Source organism: Canis lupus, chromosome 23, assembly GCF_011100685.1.
Source record: "Canis lupus familiaris isolate Mischka breed German Shepherd chromosome 23, alternate assembly UU_Cfam_GSD_1.0, whole genome shotgun sequence".
Lineage (NCBI taxonomy): Eukaryota > Metazoa > Chordata > Mammalia > Carnivora > Canidae > Canis > Canis lupus.
In genome coordinates, this window is record NC_049244.1 from 31,177,861 (window position 1) to 31,201,608 (window position 23,748).

The 23,748-nt window shown below is 44.1% G+C and overlaps 1 protein-coding gene across 1 annotated transcript in view; it reads left to right on the plus strand.

Moving 5' to 3' along the window:
- LOC477072 (serotransferrin) overlaps positions 1-23,748 on the plus strand; it is a 25,561-nt gene continuing 1,813 nt past the window's right edge. The window contains exons 1-15 of the mRNA XM_038570924.1: positions 1-158; positions 2,099-2,271; positions 5,629-5,737; positions 6,532-6,702; positions 7,440-7,587; positions 8,422-8,477; positions 9,022-9,200; positions 9,964-10,141; positions 11,554-11,708; positions 13,257-13,347; positions 14,010-14,048; positions 15,625-15,780; positions 18,065-18,209; positions 19,311-19,375; positions 22,520-22,704. Coding sequence (XP_038426852.1) covers positions 116-158; positions 2,099-2,271; positions 5,629-5,737; positions 6,532-6,702; positions 7,440-7,587; positions 8,422-8,477; positions 9,022-9,200; positions 9,964-10,141; positions 11,554-11,708; positions 13,257-13,347; positions 14,010-14,048; positions 15,625-15,780; positions 18,065-18,209; positions 19,311-19,375; positions 22,520-22,704 — 1,893 coding nt within the window. The 5' untranslated portion in view covers positions 1-115. The remainder of the gene's footprint in view (positions 159-2,098; positions 2,272-5,628; positions 5,738-6,531; positions 6,703-7,439; positions 7,588-8,421; positions 8,478-9,021; positions 9,201-9,963; positions 10,142-11,553; positions 11,709-13,256; positions 13,348-14,009; positions 14,049-15,624; positions 15,781-18,064; positions 18,210-19,310; positions 19,376-22,519; positions 22,705-23,748) is intronic.

The window sequence follows — 23,748 nt, forward strand, 5'->3', positions numbered from 1 at the left end:
AGGTCAAAGATTCCGCTTGCCAGCTGGGCCGGAGATAAAGGGGCCCGGGACGCCGGGCGGCGGCGCAGAAGCCCACAGGTCTGTGCTCCAGGCTCCTAGCCACAGGCCCAGGAAGATGAGGCTCGCCGTCCGCGCTCTGCTGGCCTGCGCGGTCCTGGGTGAGTGCGGGCGGGCGCGGGCAAGGCGCGCACAGTCGCCAGCCCCGCAGCTCTTTGCACCCTCCGCTCTGCCACACGGGCTCCTAGGTTCCGCGCTCAGCCTGGAAGCCAGAGCATTTCCTCCTCTCTTGCCCGTCGCATCCCTGCACCTGGTTCAGCATTGCCTTAGGTTCAGCTCTGCGCCGCCGGTGCGCAGCCGCTGCTCCCGCTCTTGCCTCTGCCGCCTTCCCGTGCCCTCCGCGCTTCCTTGCTTCCTTTTCTCGCTTTCCTCTTCCTCATTGTCCAGTAAGTCTTGTAGTATTAGAATAACAGCTAGAGCACTTCGGTCATGGTTTATCAGATCCCTTCTATGAGGCCTCCTGAGTCCAGCCTGAACTGCTGAACTTGGCATTTAAGGCCTCTGGGATCTGAGGGCGCCCCCACCCTTGGAAATCTGATGCCCCATGGGTGCCCTTGGCGCTGAAGATGTCCTGACAAGAAGCAGAGCCGCTGGGAGGTTCAGAACTTATTGAAGTCTGGCTTCTTGGGTCCTCACCAGTGAGAAGGGCAGTATTCCTAGCCTGGGAGGGTCAGGTGAGGGTAGATGAGACCAAGGATCCAGGCCCCAGTTGAGTGGGAGTTTGTGGCACACATCTGTGCTATGGGACCTGTCACTGGATGGTCTGGGCCATGCCCATCCTGAGATTAGCTCCCTTTGTCCTTTAACTTTTGCCTGCCACTCCTGGTGCATTTGTTGCACCTTTGGAACCTTGGGTTTAGTTATTTGTCTCTCCTGGAAAAGTTTACCCTTGAGAGTTGGCCCTGCATTACTTGCCTTTGCCCCCAGTCCCCTCCCACTCTCAAAGCATCTCTTAAGGCTGTGCAAGGTAAATGCAGGACTCAGAACAAATTCCTGCCCATGAGACCTCAGGAGGGGCAGGTTAGGGAGGGTCTGCCACTGAATCCTGATGCTTCCCGTGACTTCTCATGGGCAGAGAGGGGATAAAGGGTGGATGGGGCGGTGATCTCCCTGTGGCCCCTCCTTATGCGTCCTGGAGAACTATGCCCTTTCCTTTTCCTGCTTTGTGCTTTGTGGATGTTCATTAGCTTCCCTGAGTTAGCCCTGTGCTGTTATCCACAGAAAGTGGAGATGACAGAGGTCTTTGGGAGCAGAGCAACTACATGATTTTAATAGCTACAGACACGGCTCACTTTAGCTTCTCCTAAATGGCAGCCCAAAAGACTGATGAAAATTGAAGGAGGGGTCACTGGAAACAGAAACAGCCACTGAATATGTGGAGTTCTAGTTATTCCTGGAACAGAGGATGATAGATGAGTATCACTGGCAAATTCATTATCTCATCAATCATCTACCCCTACCTAATGACCAGGCAGATGGAAAATAACTCAGAATGTCATCTTTTGTTCCCTGGGCAGAGATGAAAGTCTGGGCCAGTCTCTAGGCCCAGGGCCTAGGCCAGTCTCTGCTACTAACAGACTGGGTGACCTTGGGTAAAAGCATCACTCTCTGAGCCCAGTTTCCATCATCTTTAAGATGGTAATTCCTACCTTGCCAGCTTCCCCAAATTGTCTTATGGAGCCAACACCTTCAAGTGGCTGAAAATACCCTGTCACACTGATAAGGCTTATGTCCCATGGCAGTCCCATGATGGTAAGATATGGAGGTAGAGAAAACAGAGAAAAGGAGATTACTGTGGTCTCCAGTTGAGAGCTGATGGTCAAGACAGCATCGCTCTGGCTAGCACAGGCTAGTTAGCAGGTGACTAGGAGGCATTAGGGTTTCTTCTCTTGTCCCCAGCCTCAGAAAGCAATGGAATCTGTGCTCTGGAATGTTAATGGGAGGAGTGGGAAGAGGACAGAAGGAAGTGGATGGAGACTTCAGGAGCCTCCAGAGGGTGCTCTGCTTCTCTCACGAGTATGACCTCTGGCCTCTCTCCTAGGGCTGTGTCTGGCTGTCTCCCCTGAGAAAACTGTGAGATGGTGCACTGTCTCAAATCATGAGGCCAGTAAGTGTTCCAGTTTCATGGAAAATATGAAAACCGTCCTTGAAAATGGTCCTTTTGTCAGCTGTGTGAAGAGAACCTCCTACCTTGAGTGCATCAAGGCTATTTGGGTAAGTTACTGTTTTCTAAAAGGGAGTGGAAGAAAATCCATACTTCCCCTTCTCTTCTGTCATTTTGGAACAACTCTTTACTCACAGGTAGGAGGCTAGTGTGTGGGACAGTCAAGCCCCCATGCTAATAAAAGTATTTCAGAAAGGGAAATTGGAGTGGTTATCCTTAAGCAGTCTTAAAGCAAAATCCAACACTTTCCAAAAACACTTCACTCCTTCATTGTTGTCTCTGCACATCAGAATGTGGGTCAGACCCTGTGCTGAGCAGTGGGGCTGCAGTGGTGAATCTAAACACACGTGGTCCTTACTCTTGAGGAGCTTACAGTCTAGTCAGGAGAGAAGAAAAACATGCAAACAAGTAAACTGTAATTTCAAATTGTGTGGATGTACTATGAAAGGAAAGAGTAGAATGCTTTGACAGAGACTTTCAGAAGAAAAGTTGTTTTGGCCTGGGTGTCAGGCACAGTCTCCCTGAGAGGGAAGCAATGACACTAAGACACCGAGGATGAGCATGGTAAGCCTGCTGGGTGCCATGGGTAGAATACGGCAGGTAGTGAAGAAAACTTTATGCAAAGGGCCTGAGACAGGAGAGCTAGGCTTTTTGAAGTCACTTTAGGGAGGTCGGGGTGACAGGAGTTAGAGCAGGCGGGAGACTGGAAGGAGTAATGAGGTGGGAGAGATAGACTCAGCCAGATGGAACATGAGTCACTGAAGGAATGGTGGTTTGGTAAAAACAACTGGTCTGTGTGTGTGTTTTTAACTGGACCTCATGCTTTAAATTATAAGCCTTGAATTATGATATTTGTTCAGTTTTAGTCCATGCATGCCCCCTTTTTATTTTTAAATGTTGATAATATAAAATAGTATTATCTATGAACCTAACACAGGTTCTCAAAACTTCATCAGTGCCAGTAGCTTACTTCTAGGGCTGCTGTGTGGCAGCACTGGATTTTATGGGAATGGCAACCATTTAGCGTGGTATAACCCACTGACCCTACTTACAACTACCGAGTGTCTCTCTGTCCTAAACAAACTGAATCCTACAACTTTCTTGCCCTTTATTTGAATTTTAGGATGTATATAGGTATGTGTGAATGACTGCACAATTGTGATTCATAAAAATTTCATAAACATGGCATTACTATGTGTTGTCTTCTTGTTTTTCCCTCCTCAATGTCATGCTAAGATTTACCCACATTGTTGAATATAGCTATTGTTCATTCATTTTCAGAGTTCTACAATAGCCCATTATGTTAGTATAACACAATTTATTTTTTCTTTTCTTGTCATCAGGCATTTGGGCTGTTTCCAGCTTTTTGTTATTCTAATCAGGGCTTGACAAATATTTTTATACAAATCTCCTGCAGCACAAATATTAATAGTTTCTCTTGAATATATGTATATAGGAACATACATATATATGTTGTGCCATGGGATCTGTATTTGCCTTTTAAGACAATGACAACTATGTTTGATTTTTTAAAGAATTAAAATGTAATTAACATACAGTGTATCATTAGTTTCAGAGGTAGAGTTTAGTGATTCATCAGTTGTGTGCTTATTACACGCAATAATACCCAGTGATTATTACATTAAGTGCCCTCCTTAATGCCCATCACCCAATTATCCCATCTACCCACCTCCCCTCCAGCAGCCCTCAGTTTATTTCCTATAGTTAAATGTTTCTTATGGTTTGTTTCCCTCTCTGATTTCAACTGATTTTATTCTACACTCCCTTCCCCTATAATCCTCTGTCTTGTTTCTTAATTTGCACATATGAGTGAAATCATATAATAATTGTCTTTTTCTGATTGACTTATTTTGCTTAGCATAATACCTCTAGTTCCATCCAGGTCGTTGCAAATGGCAAGATTTCATTTTTTTGATGGCTGAGTAATATTCCATTGTGTGTGTGTGTGTGTGTGTGTGAGTGTGTGTGTGTGTATGCACATCTTCTTTATCTATTCTTCTGTTGAAGGAAATCTGGGCTCTTTCCACATTTTGGCTATTGTGGACATTGTTGCTACAAACATTGGGGTGCAGATACCCCTTCAGATCACTATGTTTATATCCTTTGGGTAAATACCTAGTAGTACAATTGCTGGGTTGTAGGGTAGCTCTATTTTTAACTTTTTGAGGAAACTCCATACTGTTTTCCAGAGTGGCTGTACCAGCTTATATTCCCACCAGCAGTGTTTAATCTGGAAGCCAATTCAATGAATTCAATGTGGTTCTTTTTTTAAAAAAAATATTTATCCATGTAGTTACTTTTATTTCTTAAAAACAAACAAACAAACAAACAAACAAACAAACCCAGATGACCTGAATTTAAATCCCAGCTCCATGACTTATTAGCTCAGTAAACGGGGGAAGTGACAAACTTTCTGTGCCTTTGTTTTTTAATCTACAAAATGGAGCTGAGTTGAATAGTGGTGACTTGTGACATGTCTGAGTAGTCCATTAAACAAAAAATGAGCCATAATAGAAATAATAATCAGCCTTTAACCCTTAGTTCATAGTATAAGTGAGAGGTAAAGCCTAGAGGAAGTGCCAAATTCTTGAACAAGACTCTTGCAGTTATTGGTTCCCAGTAGAAGCAAAAGTTCTGAGTACTAAATCAGAGTGGAGATAGTGTTTTCAAGGCTCCCCTCCTCCATAAGGAGGGTTTCACAGAGTACCTGAATAAGATCTCAGGCGAAGTCCCAAGATAAAAAGATTACCAAACAAAAGCAACTGGGCTCACAATGTAAATATGTGTAAGAGCATGACTGCAACTTCCTTCAGTATCTGTTGTGCTTGGGCAGTATGTCCAGTCCAGGGTTGGGGGACAGCTTTCTCCCATGAGATGTGCCAGGAAGAAAGCTTCTCTCTCTCTCTTTAAAGATTTTATTTATTTATTCATGAGAGACACACAGAGAGGCAGGGACATAGGCAGAGGGAGAAGCAGGCACCCTGCATGGGAGCCTGATGCACAACTCGATCCCAGGGCCCCGGGATCACCCCCTGAGCCAAATGCAAGATGCTCAACCACTGGGCAACCCAGGCACTCAGGAAAAGCTTCTCTAATTCATATTGATCTTGAAAGATCACACATAAGTTTCTGGGGCAAGATCCAGACTCCTTACCAGGGGAAAGAGAAACATAATCCATTCCTTTCTCTATATGGGAGGAATAGGAATATGGTGGCCAAATCACCAGGGAGGTGGAGTCAACTGAAGCCCATGGTGTGGTGTGTGGTTGGGCCAAATTGAGGGTTCTCCTGGCCCCAGGTCCAAGAAGCCCTGCTAGTCACTCACTTGTCCTTGGACCTTCCTCAAAAGTAAGGACTTCATCAGGGTTTGGTCTGTTTCCTTTCAGGCAAATGAAGCAGATGCTGTGACACTTGATGCAGGTTTGGTGTTTGAGGCAGGCCTGAACCCCTACAACCTAAAGCCTGTAGTGGCAGAGTTCTATGGGAAAGATAAGCGTAAGTTCTTCCTGGGGACCCAGGATTTTGTGGCTCTTTTTCTCTCCTGTAGATGTTGAGTTTGTCTTGTTCAGGCAGGTAATGGAGATTAAATACTAATGAACATTCCCCATTGGGTGTCAGTGGGGAACGAGAGGCCCAATATATCAGCCACCACAGGCACAACTCAATGCCTCTGGGGCTTGATGTTGGGGTTGAGGACTGGTGCTCCTGACACTTCTGGGCCAGGAAATGTGCTCCCTGGAGAAACAGAGCAGACTGTGTGCAACCTGGCCTGAACCACTGGGGTTTAGAGCTCTGTAAAGAAGCCCTCCAAGAACCACAGGTGCCACACACAGAGAAAAGATCACACTACAGTACATACTTGGAGCCCTAACAGCCTTGTATCTCCTCTGAGAGCAATCAACTATCCCTGGGCCTGTGTCAGGGAACAGGAAATACTTAGAATGATTGTGGTCTCTGTGCCACAACTCCAATTTCCTGGTGGGCTTGAGTTGGTAGGTGTAGGCAAACACCCTGCAGGGCCATGGTGGGCAAAAAGCATTTGGGCCATATGTGCATGTGGCCTTCTTGCCCTTGTGTTTACTTGGACCGTTATTACAAACATTCTTTCTGCAGTCCTTTCTTCCTCATGCAAATCAGGTTTTCCTGATTTCACTCTTTGGGACCCAACCCAACATAAATGTGCCCTGTGGATTCCCTTTCTCTACTCAGCAGCCCAGTGGTGATGAGCAATATTTCCCTATGGCCCAGGATAAGGGTCCTTTATTCACACCATCTCTTTGCAATTAAAGAAACCCGCTATTATGCTGTGGCTGTGGTGAAGAAGAGCAGTACGTTCAATCTGAATCAGCTCCAAGGCAAGAAATCCTGCCACACAGGCCTTGGCAGGTCTGCTGGGTGGAACATCCCCATGGGCTTACTTTATTGGAAGTTGCCAGAGCCACGTGAATCTCTTCAGAAGGGTAAGTGGGCAAGAGAGTGAGTCCTATCAAGCGGACCTAGATAGGCCACACTGGGGGTCACTCAGACACTATCAGGTGATCATGTGTGATGAGTCTGGAGGTGGAGGTGGGTGGTACATCAGCTTTAAACTGGTCAGTTCTAAAAACAAAACAAACAAATAAACAAACAAAACAACTGGTCAGTTCTGTGATACCAGCTGCCCTTGAGCAGTGTCAGCTGAGTTTTTTCTTCTCTAACACCCAACCAGAGGCTATCCTGAGGAATAGGGGGAAGGGCATCAAGCCCATCGGAGGGCTTCAGTCAGGACTGAGTTTGCTGGGCACTTCTGTTCACTTTCCTGGGGTTCTTTCCTGTCTGTGGCCTATGTGTTTCCCATTCTGCTAGAGCTTTTCTGGTGGCTATCTTTTGGCCATGAGCTTAGCCTGTACCTCTCTATGTGGGCCTCCCATCTCTCAGATATAACTCCCAGAGGAACTCTCTCTCTGAGCTGAGAGCTGTCCAGTCTGACAGTGACCTGAGATAGGCCTGGGGAGGGAAGTGGGGTGACAAAGGTTAACTTGTTCCTTTTTGGAAAACCTTGATCTTGATCAGTGAACACACATAAGGGTGTGCTGAAACTGGGTATGCTGGTTTTGCGTTAGTCACTCTCTGTTCCCTAATGAGTCTAGACTAGGAGCTGCAATTGCCTGTGTCCAGGGTGGCTCATGGACTGCACTACATGTCTTATATTGAGCAGCAGCGTCCAGTTTCTTCACGGCCAGCTGTGTTCCCTGTGTGGATCGGACAGCTTTCCCCAAACTGTGTCAACTGTGTGTGGGGAAAGGGACGGACAAGTGTGCCTGCTCCAACCATGAGCCATACTTCGGCTACTCGGGTGCCTTCAAGTGAGTGAGACCAGCTGCTGCTCCATGGTGGCCAAAGTGTCCAAAGTCCTCAGGCAGGGAGACCCTACCTAGCCCACAGCAGAGCCCAGACTACAAAAGGTGTCCAGGAGACAGTCCCCTCACAGTGACTCAGTGATCCAACTGGGACTCTCTAGGCCAGGCCAGTGCAAATGCCTTTCATGTGACATTTGACAAGAGAGCCCCTCTCCTGGAGATCTTTTCTATCTCCCCAGAGCCCTTGAACCTGTCCAGTGTGTCCTCTCACTGGATTGGGGCAGAGTCTAAGGGAACAGGCACATCCTTAGTGTCTAGTCCACTCTTCAATGACTGACTGCCCCTCTGCTTTCTATTATAGCAGTGTCTCCTGTTCAATGCAGTGGCCTCTCTCCTGCCTTCTCTCATTGCCCCTCTCATGACCTGTGCAGACAGCCCATGTGATTAATTTTTCACTCCCTCTTTAACCTTGGTTATATCCTAAAGTTTGACAACCAGCCAAGGGACATTGCCTCTCTCAGGAGACTCTTTTTATCTTCCCTTTCAGAAATTTGAAAACTCTTTTCTGTATTAAAATATCTTCAGTGATTTTTTTTTGCGACTTTTGGGCACAAATGAGGGATTTCTAGTTCCTGTGAGCTCGCACCACCCCCCTTTAGCCCCCCCCCCATTTTAGTGGCGTATCGGTGCCCCATAGTGCTTCCTCAGCTGTGGGTTGGCACAGGAGCCTCCACCAGTCTCTGCCCTTGTTCTAGGGCTGGACAGTGTGATTAGATGGACCCTGAAGCCTGAGAAGAAGGGCCTGCCATGCAGGAATCCCAATGTATTTCTTTCCCACAGGTGTCTGATGGAGGACGCTGGGGAAGTGGCCTTTGTCAAGCATTCAACAGTGTTGGGTGAGTGACAGGAGGATCTGCACATCCCCTCCAGGCAGTAGACTTTCTCTTGTTTTTGTTTGTTTTCTCCTGCACCCCTTTCCACAGGCAGTAGTCAGATATGAGCAAACTGTATTCCTCCTTTATCATTGCTTGGGTTTCTACTTGTGCAGAGTTGTGTGCCTATACGGTCCCCACCTGGACTCCTGGGCCTCTTTCCATCACTCAACCTCCTTGACATGGGGATCCTGCATCCTGGTCAATGTTGCCACAGCAAGGGATTGTGGGCATGGGCAGGTTAGGCTGACCTTGGCCTGCAGTTGGTCTACTGAGATGAGACCTGTGGTGGGGCAGGCACCCCTGTACCAGGCACCAGAAGCTTTTTTGCCTATAACTGGTTGTCGGATCTTGATCAAGTCAGTTCCCTTATGTGCTCTGGCCCTCAATGCTCTAGGTATCTCAGCTCGCATGTTATGATGCATTGGGATTGCAAGGGATGGGGAGAGGGACTATAGCTCCTAACAGTCCTATCTGCAGTTGGCTCATCTAGGCTTTCTTCCCTCAGAGAACCTGCCAAACAAAGCTGACCTGGACCAGTATGAGCTGCTCTGCCCAGACAACAAACGAAAGCCAGTGGGGGAATATAAGCAGTGCTACCTGGCCAAGGTCCCTTCCCATGCTGTTGTGGCCCGAAGTGTGGGGGGCAAGGAAGACTTGATCTGGGAGCTTCTAAACCAGGCCCAGGTACTGAATTCACTGTCCTCCCTCCTGCTTAGTGGTCTCTGATTGGATTTGGGGCATTTTCCTACATTCCCTTCTTGTCACTATGGAATTCCTTGTTTTTAGGACATAGTGGGAACTGTGCCACACATCATCCACTTGTCTAAAAGTACTCAATAGGGACTCAGAGTTGCACAGAGCTTAGTCCTGCATTATTGCCTGTCAGACCCTTACATTTTGGACTAGTGACATGGAGATGCTCCTTAATGCTTAATTCTATTCCTTTCCATCTAAACCAGGGCTCCTAGGCCAAGGGAAATACCCCATCCTCCATCAGGCCTTCCATGACTTCCCCGGAAGGAAATGATCTTCTTCCTAATGTCCCTCAGCCTGACTGCAAGGAATCCACACACAGCCAACTTTACTTCCCTAGAGCAGCAGAATGCATCCAGCCCTCCCATCTATCTATCAAGAGTTTAAGTGGTAACCACACAGTGTCAGCCTCTGAAGGAGTTTGTATTTCTTAGACTCAGTGAGCTGTTAACCCAACCAGGGAGACAGGCACAGAAACCTATCCTGTGAAATAGGTTCTTGCATGACCGCAAGAGGGCTGGAGTAGGAATGATGGTGCTGGGTGGGAAAAAGTAGGCCTGACTGCCCTCTCTCCTGGAATCTAAGAATGTCATGGTTTTAATTTCATTTTCTGGGGTTTTTGTTTTTCCTCAGTCCCCTTTTGCAGTATTCCTTGTTGCTGTAGCCATTCACTATTGTGTTTTACTATATACAGGAACATTATGGCAAAGACAAATCTAAAGTCTTCCAGCTCTTCAGCTCAACTTTGGGGAAGGACCTGCTGTTTAAAGACTCTGCCGAAGGGTTTTTTAGGATTCCTCCTAAAATGGACACCTGGCTGTACCTGGGATATGAGTATGTCACTGCTCTTCGGAACCTAAGGGAAGATGTGCGTAAGTATTGGGGAAGGATCATGTGACCCTAGGAGTCTGGAAACTTGGTGGGGGCAGGGACCAGCAAAAGATTCTTTCCAGGTACTGAAATTCACTCTGCCTTGCTGCCCAGTGTCAGACTGATGCTAAATGGTTGTCATCATCATGAGATGCGCCTGGACATCACCAAAAGGCATTAAAGGAAATTCATGCTTAACATGACTTGGATTACTACTAGCATTTTCCTTGTATAAATCAGGGCCACTCTGCCCACTTTGTGAAGCCAATTAGCCTGGCACAAAGTAAAATAGAATAAAATTGCTAGACTTGTACATCTATACCCAGTATTATAATCAACATGTGCCCCAGTAAAGCTGGAGCCCTGGACCAGTTGATCCTGCCCCTGAATTTCCTTGTGTCATTGGGCGTTTGCTTGATTATTCATTCATTCAACAGAATTTAGTCATCATCTAGCCATAAGTTGTGCTGGGTGCTAGGCATGCAATGGTAAGACAAACATATGCTAGCTTCTGTTGTCTTGGAACCTTCTCACCAGTGGAGAAGACAAATGTTCAATGAATATTCACTCTGTTGAATGATTAAAAATGAGAGATTTGCTCAGAAGGGGAAACAAACACAACAAAACAAAATAGGAATTTTGAATAGGTCTCATCAGACCATGAAAATAAAGAAAAATAGATACTGGAGCTGCTATAAGGCTACTTTAAGGGAGTGATTTGAACTGAGCCTGACTGTTGAATAGATGTCCATCCATTCAGCAGACATTTATTGCACTGACAATGACCCAGGCACTGCCTTTGAACAACAAGAGTGCCATGGAGAGTAAGACAGGCATAGCCCTTGCTCTGGCTGAGCTTTTGTTCTCCTGCAGAGAACAGACAAAAAACAATGAACAAATAAATAAGAACAACTCAGGTGGCTGTTATTTCAAAAAGAAGAAAGAAAAAGAAGAAAAAGAAGAAGAGGAAGAAAAGAAGAAGGGGAGGAGAAGGAGGAGAAGGAAGAAGAAGAAATGAAGAAGAAGAAGAAGAAGAAGAAGAAGAAGAAGAAGAAGAAGAAGAAGAAGAAGAAGAAGAAGAAGAAGAAAGAAGAAAGAAGAAGAGGAGGAGGAGGAGGAGGACCACGACGACGACGACGACAACGACGACGACGACAACCCCCAAAACAGCCTGAATTGATAGAGGGGTTGGGAAGAAAGTTGGCTTCTTGGAAGAAATTATTTTAAGTCATATCTAAATGATAAGACGCCAACAAAGAGATTGTTACTGCCTTTGTTTTCTATGATGAATTCCTGAAATGGGCTCTGTATATTGCTAGCAAATCCAAGCATTTTCAGGAGGATAGTAGCATTCATAATCACCAGGAACTTCTGGGGCCTCCTCCGAAATCTGGTTCTCTTTCTTATGCCCTAGGCCCAGATACCCCAAGGGATGAATGCAAGAAGGTGAAATGGTGTGCAGTAGGTCACCATGAGATTGCCAAGTGTGATGAGTGGAGTGTAAACAGCGAAGGGAAAATAGAGTGTGAATCAGCAGAGTCTACTGAAGACTGTATTGCCAAGATTGCGGTATGTCACTCCTGCCACAGTAGGGCAGTGTTTTTGCCACTGCTGCCTGCCTGTCCCTAAGGCTGAGTGAGTGTTCTTAGGAATGATATTAAAACCCATGTTCCCAGGAACCTTCCCTCATGTGGGAGCCCAGCCCCACAGGAGCTTCAGTACTTTTGAACTTAAGGATCTGAAGGGTTCCTTAGGGCTCTGTTTTACCCAGTGTTAGCACATGGTGTAGGGCACCCAGAGCTGTCTGCTTATCAGAGGCTGGACCATGGTGTGGGTGTGCCTGAGACCCAGGGTGTGCAATGACAGGTGTGATAGGGCTGTGCTGGTTGTACAAGCAGGTAGAAGTTTAAAACATGTCCATGTTCGTTTTTAGAGTTTTGAAGGTCCTGAATGATATAAAAAAGAAAATGAGAAGTACTTGTAATCTTCTAACTCATAGAAAATTCTGTTAAATGGGATCATATAATATACATAATTTACTACACTTTTTTCACCTGATATCTAGTTAGCTTTTTCCATGTCACAAATCATTTTTTGAAAACATGTCTTTTATTTTTTTTAATTAATTTTTTTTTTAATTTGAGAGAGAGAAAGAGCACATGAATAGGCAGGAGTGGCAGAGTGAAGAAGAGAGGGAGGGAGAAGCAGGCTCCCTGCTAAGCAGAGAGCCTGATGTGGGGTTAAATCCCAGGACTCTGATCATGACCTGAGTTAAATAAAGGCAGACACTTAACTGACCGAGCCACCCAGGTGCCCTGAAAATATGATCTTTTAATGTTATAATATATTTCATGGTATGGATATGATGCAATCTATTTAGCCATTTATCCATATTATCTATAACATCATTTAGTGTGTTTCTGTCTTTTTTGCTGTTGTTTTACACATTGTATGAATTGCACTTGCACTTGTACTTTTTATCCATATAGTTTCCCACAGATTTGGTTACTTCTTCAGGGTGTATTCCTAGAAAGTATATTTCCAGGCTCCATGGAAAGCTTGGCAGTCTTGTGGAATTTAAGCATCTCTATAATTCAGGACCTATAAACTGGGAATTAAGTCATTCAAGAATATTTTACTCATTCATTTTGTCCACACCAAGCACTGAATAGCACTCAGCCACAAGGTCATGATTTAGGGCTAGAGCCCCATGAGGGGCGCTCTATACCACAGACATGGCCTTGTGTCCCTGACTCCATTCATCTGTCTTACAAATCAGACCTCTTGGTGTCAGGAAGTTGTTGTGGAAATGTCTCTGGGACAGTGTATCCTATGAGAGGACAGGAGGACTAACTGTGGGTCTTCGCTCCTAAAGAAACTATGCAAGGCATCCCAAATTGATCCTTAGTTCATTATGATTTGGGTGAAAATGAGAGTACATTTTATTTTCTCTGCTGGGTGTTCCTGCCTGATATGGAGGTCTGGTACAGCACCTGCTATCTCTAGGGGCCTTTGTGGCCTGTGCGGGGAAGGCTGCCTCAGGGAAATGACTGGAAGAGCAGGTAAGGACAGGAGATGGCCTCTTTTAACCTGCTGTAATGTGCTGTGTCTTGGCAGAAAGGAGAGGCTGATGCCATGAGCTTGGATGGAGGCTATATCTACATAGCGGGCCAGTGCGGTCTGGTGCCTGTCCTGGCAGAGAACTACAGTGAGTGGAAGGGGTCCCTCTCTGTGTTTTACTTCCTCTGATGGTAGGGAGAGAGAAGATGGGAAAATCATAGCATAATTTGCACCACATTGGCCAGAAAGTTCTTGCTTACTGAGCACCTCTTACTTCCTAGGCTCTGGGCTCCCTGATCTCTAATCCCCACAGTCATCTCGAAGGACAGAATCTTCTTTTTTTTTTTAATAAATTTATTTTTTATTGGTGTTAAATTTGCCAACATACAGCAGAATCTTCTATCACACCTTCCACCAGGGGGATTGGAGGCTTTGTGCTAAAAAGTTCCAGCTAAAAGTGACCTCTCTGCAGAGGACTGCTGGGTTTTTCAGCTGGGATTCCTGGCAGGTCTTCTTGCTTCCCAAGCTCACACTTCTCCTGTTGCCTTGGTGCAGAGATTCAAGTACAGTTGGCAGGGACCACTGTGGCCACAGGTCAAACAGGGGAAGAAGCTTGAAATTCACAATTTTGGACTAAATTCCAGAGACCAATGAGCAAAAGTGAATTTGTGTAATCCAGACAGCCTGGACTGTTTAGGAGTTGGTGAAATGTAGATGGTCTTCCCGGCTCTTTTTATTCTGAGCTGCACATGGGAATGGCATGACTTCCAAAGAATGAATGTTTAATGACTTCTTCATTTTCTCCTCCAGAAACTCAGGGCTCTACATGTAGCAACACAGCAGAGGAAGGTGAGTTGGGTTTGGTAACCTCATGAGTTTAATTCTTAATTGCTTTGGGGGAAAGGGTAAGGTATGTTTATTTTTAAAGATCTTATTTATCTACTCATGAGAGACACAAAGAGAGAGAGAGAGGGGCAGAGACATAGGCAGAGAAAGAAGGAGGCTCCATGCAGGGAGCCTGATGTGAGACTCGATCCCGGGACTCCATGATCATGCCCTGGGCCAAAGGCAGACACTTAACTGCTGATCCACCCAGGCGTCCTGGATGAGGTATGCTTAAATAAGGCAATGGAAGAGATGCAATTTTAGAATGCAAAAGAACCATAGAAAGATGATGATTAATAATAATGGTTACTCTTTTACACTTACCATGACTTGTACACAGGATTTCTCATTTAATCCTGTAAGTGATACCATAAGTGGTACTGTAAGAAGTACTATAAGTGGTACTGTCATCCTTTAAGGATACTTAAGAGAACCAACAGCTCACAGAGGTTACAAGTTATTTAGGCTCCTATATACAGCAAACAAATTCACACCCTCCCACCACTCCCAATTGCACATTACATAAGGCCTACACAGTTTTAGATGAGAGTTACCCCAGCCAAGGAATCTTGCTTATGCCCAGCAGGGCGCAGCAGAGAGGCTCACACAGGCAGATGTCTAAGAGCATGAAATTACCCAGCCTCCCACCCAGGGCTGGACCCAGGAAGCCAATCTGGCTCTGAGCCAGTGCTCTAGTAAGGGGTGGTTCTGGAAAGATGGGGCAGGAACAAGACAGGAAACCTTGCCAGGGTGATCACTGGGTCCCAGAGCCCCAGTACTCAGTTAGACCTCTCTGGTTATTTTCCAGCCACTTGTGGGCAAGTCTATTCTTGTAACTTCCCCTATTACAACCTCTCATCCTCTCCCCCCCATTCTAGGAGCCAAGCTCTTTAGCTGAAAATGGAAAGACCTGCTCTTACTCCATGGATGCTAGTGCTTCTCTGTTTTCTGCTGTAAACAGCTGACTGAATTAACTAAATTAAAAAGCTGAAATCATGGGTTGATCTCTCTGCAGTTTTAAGGAGCAGCATGTATTTTCTGCTAAAGATGGCAGCTGTCTTGATTTTTGAATTTCTGCTTCACATACTTATTTTCATGCAAACCTGTATTCCCCATATCCAAGGCACCTGGTCAGAATATTCCCTGTAGTTTACTGGTCATTTACTACTCTTTCCTAATTGTTACTGTATAAAATGTTGAGAGTCACATGTGCTCTTCAGTATCCATTCCTGGGATATTCCACAGTGAAGGCTGAGTTGCTGGTTTATAACTTTAGTAGTTTTATGCATTTAAGGAAGGATTATATACCAGCCATTGCTCTGTTGATGACGTTTTCTTACTATTTTGTTTTTAAAGTTCAGAATCATCTTCATCTGACAAGAGTGACTGGTACCTTATCTCAGTCAGTTATTGGGAAGACCCTTTCAAAGATGGAATGATTCAGGATAATTTTGCTTTCACAAAGAGATGGCAGGCTTTGATTGCAGACATATATTCTGGAGGGCGTTAATATTTTCTTTTTTTGATGTCTTTCTTGTAGGGTATCTTGCTGTGGCCGTAGTTAAGAGATTAGATAAAACCATCTCTTGGAATAATCTGCAAGGCAGGAAGTCCTGCCACACTGCAGTAGATAGAACTGCAGGCTGGAACATTCCCATGGGCCTGCTCTACAACAGGATCAACCACTGTGAATTTGGTAAGCGAATCCTGGGAGGGTACTGTGATCAGGACCTGGCTGGAAAGAGGTATTCTGGGAAAAGAGTAGTATGGTACAAAATGCTGTGGCTCTGGTTCTATAGTAGTGAAATTTGGTTAAAATGAACTATCTAAATCAAGGAGCTATCTAAAAGAGATGGTAGGGCTGGACAGCTGAATCAGAATGGTTCTTTTTGGATGCATATGTGGCTTAAGTGAAATATATGTTTACTTTGATCTCTTATGAAAAGGACCAGGTGAGCAGTCCGTGACTGATAGGGTCACAAGAAGCTCAGGCTCCTTCTTTCTCCTCTAACATTCTGAGCATGAGGCCTTTATCTTCAAGGTCAACTATGGTTGCCATCACATCCATGACTCAGGTAGCCTCAAGGAGCAAGGAATAAGGGCAACTTGAAGTATATGCCATCTGCAGTCATTCTATTAAGGAGCTATTCAGGAAATCTAAATCAGTTACTTCAGGTAACATTTCATTGCTAAAAACTCAGGCACATAGTCCCACTTAGTTGTAAAAGAGGTTTGGGAATGTCATCTTTTATTTGGGTGTGTCTCTGTCCCAAATAAAACTAGATCTTTGTTCAAAAATTTAAAATAGAACTACCATATGATTTAGCAATTTCACTTATGGGTATTTATCAAAAGGAAATGAAAGCACTAACTGAAAAAGATACATGCATCCTTATGTTCATGCAGCAGTATTTACTAACGCCAAGATATGGAACCAGCCTGAGTGTCCACTGATGAATGAATGGATAAAGAAAATAACAAAATAGGCTTTTACTCAGCCATAAAAAGGGAAGAAACCTTGCCATTTGCGACAACATGGATGGACCTTGAGGTTATTATGCTAAGTGAAATATATCAGGCAGAGAAAGACAAATATTGTATAATCTCACTTACATGTGGAATTTAAAAAAACCCCAAACTCCAAGATACAGAGAACAGACTGATAGTTGCCAGATGTGGGGTGGGGGGATGGGCGAAATAGGTGAAGGGGCAAAAGGTACAAATTTCCAGTAAACTAAATAAGTCCTGGGGATGTAGTGTACAGCATGGGGACTATATTTAATAATACTGTATTGCATATTTCAAAGTTGCTAAGAAAGTCGATCTTAAAAGTTCTCATCACAAGAAAAAAATTTTATAAGAATGTGTGTTGATGGATGCTAACCAGACTTTTTGTGGGGACCATTTTGCAATATATTGCAACATCAAATCATGTTGAACACCTGAAACGGATACAATATTATAGGTCAGTTGTATATCAATAAAAAATGGAGAAAAAATTAAAAGAATAAAACAACTAGGTCTTTGTTACTAAGGGACAAGGGGAAATGGCTGTTGGGTGGGCAATCCTTCCTACAGGCTTTCTAGGTAATGTGAGTGTTTGGGATCCTTGGATCTCTTTAAGGTCTTGGCAGTCTCACTGAGTGACTTCCCAGCCCTCAGGGCCCTTTCAAAGGGATGGGAATCAGTTTATTTTCTGTGTCCTCTGAATATCTTCAGGTATGTAAAAAATATATGTTTAAGTTAACCACAGACAAATGTTTTCTAATGGTTATTAACATCAACTTCCTCCTTGCCACCCCCAAATATGTGCAACTGCTTTAAAAAGAGAGGCTTTTAAAGGCAGTTATGAACCAGACAAGTCCTGTGTGTGGGGACTTGGAGATGAGACCACATTTCTGCACTGGGGTGTTCTCTGACACCAATTTGAGAGGAAGCAAAGTATGGCTGGGGGTGATATCCAGAAAGCTCTGGCTCCCTACCAGCAAGGGCACTACCTCTGCTTTTCTGAGCCTCCTGGCAGTTTCACAGCCATGGGAGAGCAGCTGAGCTGGGAGTAAAATCCCCCAGCCTTTAATTGAGTTTGGAGTTTTAAGTTCTATTAAAGTCTCTTCTGAAAAAAATAGCAAGGGAAGGGAACTTTTGGATACAGGTGGCACAGCCTGGGGAGTGAGACCTCCAATTTTATCTCTTTTAGGTCAATTTTCATGTAATTTCCCTTTCTTGTCTCTTTAGATAAATGGTGACACTATCACGGTGCCCATGGAATCCTCTCTACTTGAACTGTAGTGGTCTACTAACTTCTATTTCCAGCCTCAATTAAATTTCCTTTTAAAGCCTCCAGCCTGGCAGGTCCTCATTAGTGGCTGGTCATTGAATATATTTCACCTAGCCTGGGCCATACACACCTGTTATGTGTTAGATAAGGGCTACTCATATTGACTCAGGAGGAGCTGACTTCCTCTTGTCTTTCTGTCCAGATAAATTTTTCTCTCAAGGCTGTGCCCCCGGATCTATGCGGAATTCCAGTCTCTGTGCTCTGTGTATTGGCTCAGCAAATGTTCCAGGAAAGGAGTGTGTTCCCAATAACCATGAGAGATACTATGGCTACACAGGGGCTTTCAGGTGAGTCTTTTAACCCTAACACAAACATAATAATAAATCTAGCCTTTACAAGATTCCTTTTTAGGAACTAAGGTGAGGTTCTTATGTTCCTGGCCTGTTAGTGTGTCACATTTAGCAACCATACGCAGAACCCTGCATGAAGGAGCATCCAAGCCCCTCCAAGACACTCTCTTCAGAACGGCAGTACAGAGCAGATTAGTTCTCAAGAGGGGGCGATTTTCCCCTTAGGGGGGATTTTGGCAGTGTCTAGAGATGTTTTTGATTATTGAATGGGATTGGGTGCTACTGGTATCTAATTGGTAGAAGCTGCTAAAACATCTTACATGCATAGGGAAGCACTCTACAGAAAGAATTGTCTGGCTCAAAATGTTACTATTGCCAAGGTAAGGAAAACCTGCCTTGGTTGAATACAGGAGTCAGGAGTCTGGCTCATGCTCTTCCAAGCATCTCTGGTGAACCTACAGCCATTTACTCACCTGGTAATATAGAAAAATAAAATACATGATTTCTACATTCCCAGCTGCAATTCTATTTTATGAGTGTTTATTGCTTTTATAAAGACACCTGTGCACCTTATGACCTTATTACTTTTTAACTGTATTTTCTGACTCAGGCTTGTGTTAGTAGTTCAGGAGTCTGTCAATCGCATAGTGATACTGTAGCTGAAGTTCTCAGTAGTGAAGGAGAAAAGAAAGATTATTCTAATTCTCCAATTAGAACTACCTTGCAAGTTAGTGCAAATATAATTCACAGTCCACAAGTTCCCAATTTCTACAAAGCAGACTGTGAGTCAGGAATCACCTTATTGGTGATTCCCATCTAATATCTCTACTTATGGTAGGGAAATGCTGTAGCTCTACTGGAGAAACTGTGCCAGAATTTAGCATTCAGTGTGTAGAACTGAGATTGTATAACCACAAAGCAAATTGGAGGTTTTTTTTTTCTTTTTCCGTGTTACTTATATAAGTAATTGTAAGATTAGTGATTGAATGGGAGTCACAATTGCTGATATCAATTGGTTATCTCTACAAGGTGACCCTCATGAATGACAGATGTGTCTCTGACCTCCTCTCTTCTTTCTCCCTGTCTGGCACTCTGCAGGTGTCTGGTTGAGAAGGGAGATGTGGCCTTTGTGAAAGACCAGACTGTCTTGCAGAACACTGGGGGTATGTTCACTTGCTCCTCTGTCCCCACAAATTGGGGTTTCTGGGTTCACTTATACTCATGATGCCTTTGTGGAAGTATTATGGTCTCTGTTATAGGCTCCAGAGCTCTGATTCTCAACCTGTTTGTTCAGTGAACAGAGAAGTGTTTATCTGGGTAGGCAGAAGAGTAGGAACTGTGAAGTTCTGGTGGTCCTGAACTCTCTCCCAGGAACCTTCCCATGGGTGCAGACATTGCCTTTCCCTTAAATACTTCAGTGCATATTTTCTTACATACCTACAGTTTAATTACCAAGATCAGGAAATTTATCCTAACATGGATTTAATACTCATTATGTCCACATTCAGTCTTTGTGAATAATCCCCAAAAAGTCCTTTTAAACTATTTCCTATATTTCCTATATCATATATATATTCTAGATCACTGAAAACACTTAGAGACAATAGTGCACCAGTGGGAATGAAGATCTTGGATTCTAGAACCATTCTCTAATAGAAGGAGCCAAGGCCCTTTGGGAAAATAGCTGATTCTAGGGCTGGGGCAGGAAAAATATAAGGTGAGCCTGGAACATCATGTTGAAGATGTTGGGATAGGTCAAAATATACAGAAGCCATCTTTAAAGCCCTTCTACCAGCCAAATCTGGGACATTTTGGGCACTAAAAGAAATAATGGTAGTAAGAATAAAATAGGAATACATGAGTCTATCCTGATTAAACAAATGAAGGTGAAGGGAAAGATCTTCCTTATTGTAGAACATGAATAAATGTAGCAATACTTACAAAGTTTAAAAACTATCAGTGGGTAAATAATATAGTAATAATTGTTTCAAGCAAGAAGCATCAATGTGTACTAAAACTAGTGGGTGAATATTAGATGCTGTGGCACTGAAAACCCAAACAAAAAGTTGTTTAGTTGGTAAGAATTAGCACTCCACCTATCCTGTCTGTATCACTAACCGCTTAGAGAACCTGCTTTAGGCCAGGCAGATATTAGTTCACTTTCTTTCTTATGTCCCTTCTCCCAACCTCAGCTCTTCCCAGCAACTCATCTAGAGTGAACTCGCTCAGTACCAACTCCTCTGAGAAGCCTTCCCAGATGGCATGCCACCATCCTACAATGGAACCTTCTGTCCCTGTGGCTAGTATTATTGAGTTCATCTCATGCTGTAATAAACTGTGGCCACAGAAACTATTTGAGTTCTTTTTTCCTCCTCTTATATCCCAAAATTAACTATATAAGTGGCACACAGAAGTTGCTAAGGAATACTTGAAGGAATACTGTGTTGGCTAATTTTTCTTTCTTTATTCTCTTCTATTATTTTTGGCTTTTTCCTTTAAAGCCTTCCCTTTTTCCTACTACCTGAGTGTTACCCTAAGATTGGTTTTTGTCATCCCTTGAGATATATTTTAAGATTTTATTTATTTATTCATGAGACACACACACACACAGAGAGAGAGAGAGAGAGAGAGAGAGAGAGAGAGAGAGAGAGGTAGAGACACAGGCAGAAGGAGAAGCAGGCTCCATGCAGGGAACCTGACGTGGGACTCGATCCTGGGTCCCCAGGATCACATCCTGGGCTGAAGGCAGGTGCTAGACTGTTGAGCCATCCAGGGATCCCCTATTTTTTTTAACTCCTCTGAGTAGGGCATCTCTCTCTTGACCTCACCTCTCTACCCTGCAGTGACTCCAAAAGCCTTACCCCCCTGGCAGGAATATAGAGCAGAGGCCTAAACATCCTGGAGCCTCTATTTGCCATTGGTCATTTTTATATACAAAACTCACTGGCACTGCAACCTCAACCTCTGTTAAGTCCAAACTCCTCATATTTCTCACAAAATCCACTCCTCTTCTCATGGCCTCTGTCCTATTGGGGACTTCATCATATGCCGAGTCAGTCAGGCCTAGATTAGTCTCTCAGTGGTCAGTACATGTAACACATGTTACACACCTAAAACCATGCCTCCTCCAGCCAGCTTTCCCTGATGAATATGGTCTCACCAAGCTGGTTCAGCTCCCACAGCATTTACAGTGTGGCCCACAAAATATAAAGTGTTACTATCTGGATCCAGAATTATTGCTTTTGGTATGTATCCTATTTTCTCCCTCCAATAAGACTGCAGCTTATAGACAGCGTGCAACATAGTGTTGAGGAAATTCTTACATTATGAAGTGGAACAGAATTGGTTTGGAGAGAATGATGGTGGGTTTCATTTGGAAGGAGCTGGGTTGGAGGTACTGGTAAGAAAGGGAAGGAGAAATGTTAGGTGAACAAAGATGTGTGTAGTTACTTGTGGGAGAGACACAGGCAATTTTAAGTTTTCTATTAAAACTGTAAGTATTTGGGAAGAGTAGGAAAAGAGGTATTTTTATTTTATATATAAATAACATACAATTTTATGATAGTGAAGTCATTTATTAGATATTCAACTAAAGAATTAAATGAAAACTAAATTAAGAAAAAGATTTACAATCCCGCCTTTTAGATGAGAACTAAAAACTGGGAAAACATACTTGAGAATTGCCTCTGGCAGAAGGAGTTGAAACCCTGAAAATGGGTGAGATTTTCTTTCTTTCTTTTCTTTTCTTTTTTTTTTTAGGGAGAATACAGAAATGGTGAAGCTAGGGGCTGAGAACAGGATATGGATCTGTATGCACAGAGGCATGTGCACATTTTCATGTAGAACCAGTATGAGTGTATTAGATTAAGAACACTGGTCCAGTTTGCAAAAGGGCCTCTGGGAAACTTCTTTTGTTTGCTAATGCCAGATGGTATTGCACAGAGATTATCAGCCTGCTTAGAGGGTCACATTCTTCCTATTCTAGAGTAATAAATCCAGATGCTTTGGAATTTAGTAGAAATAAAAATGTTTTTGAACATCATCCAAAAATGTAGCTCGCTCACTTTCTCCTGTTTGGGTGGGGCAGGTTGGAAGGGGTGGTTGCTAGGAATTGAGTTTGACTTGAATCTGACCTATGTACATGGGAGCATCTCTTCCTTTCCACATCACAGTGACCCCAGTGTGTGTACTTCTGCTGGCCAATGGCCCCAGGCCCTTCACATGTCAGTGGGCCAGTCACATCCCCTCAGTGAGGGCACCTTGACCAAACCTGTCAGGTGTAGCTGACCCACCTTCTCTGTCCCCAGGAAAGAACACTGAAGATTGGGCTAAGGATCTGAAGGAAGAGGACTTTGAGCTGCTGTGCCCTGATGGCCAAAGGAAGTCTGTGGACAAGGCTCCTGAGTGCTTCCTAGCCAAAGCCCCAAATCATGCTGTGGTCTCAAGGAAAGACAAGGCATCTTGTGTTAGCAAAATGTTACTTGACCAGCAGGTATGGACCAGCTAGGGCCTCCCATTCTTTCCTCCTGGGAGGGTGTGGATTATTCGGGCGAGTTTAGTGATCAGTAAAGCCCATGCTCCAGCATTCTTTTTCTGGAAACTAGAATTGAGAGGCCAAGGATTGCGGAACTGGATTTCTCAGGCCCAGCTCTGCTTATATTTCCAGGTTACTGGAGGTTAGTTCCCATGTGATTCATCTGCTTTTGGGTCCACACCTCTGCTTTCTTGCTTGCCTGTGACCTTGCTCTGTGGTACCCTCATTTTCTCCACCTCTATCTTTTTTGAAAATGAAGGCAAGTGATCCTGTGTGTCAGCTCTCCATGATATAAGTCATGAAATGTGGACTATATTTCTTTTGTTTAGAGAGACTGAGAACCTTCCAACAGCCAGAAAAACACAGGATCCCTATCCTCAGGGTGCTCGTCCTCTGGGGAGAACAACTGCCCCAGAGTCAGCCTTGTGTGTATGTAGGCGGGGAGGCTGCCTGAATACTCTAATTCTAAGAGTCCTTTACCCACAAATACTACTTCGCCCTCAATAACAGCTTCCTGCCTACCATTTGTTTTCTTTTCCTCTTTTTTAAAATTAAAATAGCATATCTTTGCAAGTCCTAAGGTAAATGATAACAATAATTATCATTTGATGAACATTTCTTAGGTACTAGATGGAATGTTAAACTTTCATACTCATCATTTCACTTATAATCCTCCAAGACCTGGAGTTAAGCCTCTTGCCCAACATAGGATCAAAGATCTAGTCAAACATGAGATTTCACAACTACCCATACCACCCTCTCGGGAGGGCTCACATTTTATATCTTTTTTCACACTGATACTTGGAAGGGACATGTTTCTGTCTTCCCATTTCCTGGAAGCAGTCCCCAAGGCTATAGCCAATGAAATGGGGAAGGAGTAACTGGGTGGGTAGGAGGGACTTCCTAGAGTTGGTGAGACCAGGATGGAGCCTACAGAGGATGCTAAAGAAAGCATGAAGCTGGGGCATGAAATGGGTGAATTCCAGGTGAAGGATATGGAAA